Consider the following 4,282-nt stretch of genomic DNA (forward strand, 5'->3'; position numbering starts at 1 on the left):
ACCGAGCAGTTTTTGCTCCATTTCTATACAAATTGGAGATTTGAGATAATTTTTTCTTTCATTTGAACAAAGTTGGACATCTTCATTCTTCACTGAGTCGTCTAATTAAGACCAAGAGTCTGTATGTAGTCTAGTATGTACATTGAAAAATGTCTGTCTGAAATGTAGCTCTTAGTTCATCAATCATAAAAACATTAACAATCATACAATGTAAGATAGTTCCAGTTTCAAAGTATTCCCAGAGTCACAGCTGGAGTTAAAAACAGTTAGGAAACAAAACCAAAAAAACAGCTTACAATCCCAATCTTACCACACATACACCCGACATGTTATTTAAAATCCCAAGTGGGCATGTGTGCTTCTGCATGATTTACCTGTATGTTAAGCAGGTCTGGTTGGTCCAGTCTGCCAGTGCACTGTGCGGTGCTGTTTTTACAGCAGGACACAGGCGCTGTGTTGTTGTGGCTTCTCGACCAGGTAGTGTTGGACCAGCTACTGTAATTCATGACACCACAGCATTGCAACTGGAAGGAGACAAAGAGAGACCAGGAGTAGGAGGACTTAATACAGTACTCAAAAGAAAATATATATGACAGTGAACATGAGAAAAGGAAAGGGTGACGCTATATAATCAACTTTGTTGAGAAAGTTAGAGTACACAAGTTATTTTTTGTTGTACGATGTGAGGCAGTCTTGTGTCTTCACACTTTCAATCAACCTGCTTTATCTTCTGCTATTACTGCATTTCCCAGAATGCCTTTAGATAGACTCAGCGGTGTGATTATGGTGATTAAGAGCATGTAGGTGAGAGCATGTAGGTTATTTGTCCGTTTAGTAAATACCTCAAAATTAGGGCTGGCTAGCATGAGCAACATAGCATGGTATTATTTTAGCATATACTGTGATGTTGATATACAGTTAACCACAGAAATAATACAAAATAAATCACCAATAAAATTTAGGCTACAGCTAAATGTGTTGTTGGTGTTGTAAGATGTTTTTTTGCTTAGAAGGTAAGAGAGAAAGAAAGACTGAGGAGTAAATTGAAAGTACAAGAGAAGGAAATGAGAGCAAGCATATGAAAGAGAATGCAAGCAAAGCAGAAGAGGTTGAAGAGAGTGAAAGTACAACTGAGAAAACAAGCTATTTAAATAGAGTAGTAACACCAACCTGAGTCTGCAGATAGTCAACAGCTTTGGTCTCTGCGTTCTGTCCATCATACTTTATGAAGACTTCATTCATAGAGCGCTCCAGGTCTTTGTTTATCTGAACATACAACAAAAAAAAACACATTGTTGGCAGCTGTGTACTTTAGTAATGGGCATACAAATTACTGTCAGCAGCAAACGAGAGAACGTGCATCTGGGACTCACCTTGCCTTGGTAGATGAAGCTAAATACCAGAGCAGCCACTTCAGCTGCAAAGATCCCCACGATGATCAGAAAGAACTGGAGGGGAAGAACATTTGAGATATCGACTGAGTAAAATAGAGTGAAGGGAACAAAACTGGAAAATGATGACTACCATTGTAAGTGAAACAGTAATTGTTGGCAGATTCATTTTCACCTTCAGGCCACAGACACACAAGCACACACTTACAAAGGTAAGGCCGACTTTGGATTCCCGGATTGTGGCGCAGCATCCCACCAGACCAAAAATGAACATCACCACGCTGACGCCGATGATGATAGCTGCCGGGACCAAAGTGTACTTGTCCTGAATGAAACTGTCAAAGTTGTCATAGCTCTTGATCACGTAGGCACCGACGTAGGCCAACGCTGCTCCTGCAGCCTGCAGGAGGAGAACACATCAAATGTTACACATCAAGGTGGTAATTCACAGTTGACAAGTTAGCAATATGGTTATGTTGTGAATAAACACACTTGAACACAGTTTGGATTATTATTAAAAGACATTAGTTTTCCCTTTTTTCGGTGTGTTAGACATAGTTGTTATTCTGGGAATAATCAAACCTCAGCATATTTAGACTGTTTTTCTCACTGTGCAGTAGTTGAAAGCGGCATGCAATTATATGTAAATAACCTTGATCAGCTAAAGCCCAAAGATATTTGTTCTCCCATCATTATCTGCTGTGATCTCATGGGATGAACACAGGCTGTGAGTGTCACCGATGGTCTGTCAGATGTGGATTAGGCATTACGTCACACCGTCATCCCCACTTTTCTAGAAGTCATGCTTCAGCAGTGAGCTCACCGATCATAAGACTACATGTATAGGGGGATTTTTTTGCGCATACACTTCACTAACTACAGAAATTTCAAGAACAGAGACAACCATTAAGAAAACAATGGCACTAAAGTAATGATCTCATAATCAGCTATCTTGACTTCCCTTTGCCCTTTGAAACTCACTGTAGCAGAAACTCCAGTCTGTGATAAAAGAACAATGGAACCGACTACGTAAAGCTACAAATATAACACTTTCGTGCTAACTGCAAATGAGATTACACTTAAATACAACGGTTTGTGTAAATCCTGCTTTTATATGCAGCCAGAACACTATAATAGAATCTTTTTCAGTATCACTTCCCCCGTACTAACTCAAGTCTGTGTATGTCTTTGTTAGAACGTGAGTGTGTTTTGTGTGGCCTAACAATCAATTCATCCTCTACTTCAGCCTCATGACTCACTTCTTTTAATCACACCAGAGTCACGGGATCCCTGTGGGGTAGGTACTCCACATCCAGCCCACCCTTCCCCTCCTCCGCTTACCCCTAATCTTTCCAAAAATTCTGATCTTGTGCCTAACAAGCAGCACAAAGAGGCTTACACAATGTATAGCACCCATGCGCGGTGCCGCCTCTCTGGAATGTGAGAAACCTCTGAGGTGATGTCTCTTGATCAGATGCATTTAGCAGATCACTAGTGTATCTTAGAACAGGTTCCAGGGGGCCGACACAATGTGATTTGCAAATTATGCTTCCAAGCCTTCTCAACACATTGATCTTTTAAACTCATGATTTGCCACTTACATCACCCACTTTTAATTGAAAGAAAACTTTAATTACGCAATCCGATTTTATCGCAGGACCGTTACACAAAATGGAATTATTGTAATTGTTTAAAAAATCTTTTGAAACTTTGGGGTCTTCTTTTTGGTTTGGTACAATGTTTAGCTGCACAATATGATCTTGTAAAGACGTGACAGTGCCAATGGGACAGTCCAAGTTTAAAAGGATAATTTATTATAGATTTTTTTACCACATTTCCATAATAACTAGTATATTGAGTCAAATGTGTCAGTGGATTAAATCACAAGCAGTGCCACTGTGATACAACTAAGGCATTAATTTAACCCTCATGTTGTTTAAAGTGGTTGTTTTATAATTATGAATAATTATACTCAATTCTCAAAAAGTCTCTCTTATGCCCAAGTTATTATTAGCTTGTTTAAAATGTGCGCTTTCCCACAGTATAAACCAGCACTGAGAGCCTTGAGTGGCTTGATGAAATTCAGCAATGATGGTGGAGTTGATGATAAAAAACAAATCTAACTCACGGCTATTTGAGGCCTGATGAATCAGAAGATGGACTCTCACTATTAGATTCTAATACATGGACATGGCTTGTTTAGTTTAGCAGCTTTGACAGACTACCTAACTGAGCCGCAGCTGTTTGAGAAAACAGTCAAATCCAGATGTGTGTGATGCTTTGAGATATGTGTTTTACAAATTAGAGGTGAGCTCTCATTCACTTTTCACTGCTTTAACCCTGCATGTGGCAGCACATGTGGTCCGGATGTGCGGGGGTCCAGCCTAGCTGGTGAGAAAACAAGAAAAGACTGATTTTTAAATATAGAAATGGACGGAGGAAGGCATGTGTCTCTACACAGAGAGAAATAAAAAGCACTAGACTGGAAATAAAAACTGAGAATAAGGAAGTGAAAAGTGGATGTGGATCCTTGAATTAAAGAGGTAAACCATACCCATGTTTCTTCTTGTAAATACCCAGGCACACAGGCCAGTTTTCTCTCTCAGTAATCAAATTACACAGAAGTCCACAAAGGTTTACTGGGTCCTTTCAAAACCTATTACCTCGGTAGGAGACAGAGGAAAGTTGAAAACTGGGGAAAGACATGAAGAAGGTGCTAATATGAGCCAAAAAGATAAAAAGCCAGGCAATGAACACTGGTCAGACTTTGATAATGAGTCAGAGTTCAAGCTGGCAATGTCGCAGCTTAATCAGCTGACCTCAGCTGGACTTAAACTCACATTATTGGGAAATGTTACTCATAGTCTTAAAGGAATCATTTGACTTTTTTT

General features: G+C 39.6%; 1 protein-coding gene and 1 long non-coding RNA gene across 3 annotated transcripts in view; one reads left to right on the forward strand and one right to left on the reverse strand.

The window, feature by feature from the left end:
* Nucleotides 1-4,282, reverse strand: part of tspan36 (tetraspanin 36) — a 12,863-nt gene that overhangs the window by 8,044 nt on the left and 537 nt on the right. For both annotated transcript variants that reach the window (XM_032516953.1, XM_032516952.1), the window contains exons 2-5: nt 1,600-1,791; nt 1,374-1,448; nt 1,171-1,266; nt 375-524 (exon numbers count right to left, since the gene is read on the reverse strand). In XM_032516953.1, coding sequence (XP_032372844.1) covers nt 375-524; nt 1,171-1,266; nt 1,374-1,448; nt 1,600-1,791 — 513 coding nt within the window. The remainder of the gene's footprint in view (nt 1-374; nt 525-1,170; nt 1,267-1,373; nt 1,449-1,599; nt 1,792-4,282) is intronic.
* LOC116690172 (uncharacterized) overlaps nt 1-4,282 on the forward strand; it is a 20,087-nt gene that overhangs the window by 4,407 nt on the left and 11,398 nt on the right. The gene's annotated exons all lie outside the window — the stretch shown is intronic.

The sequence above is a fragment of the Etheostoma spectabile genome, chromosome 5, assembly GCF_008692095.1.
Source record: "Etheostoma spectabile isolate EspeVRDwgs_2016 chromosome 5, UIUC_Espe_1.0, whole genome shotgun sequence".
Taxonomy (NCBI): domain Eukaryota; kingdom Metazoa; phylum Chordata; class Actinopteri; order Perciformes; family Percidae; genus Etheostoma; species Etheostoma spectabile.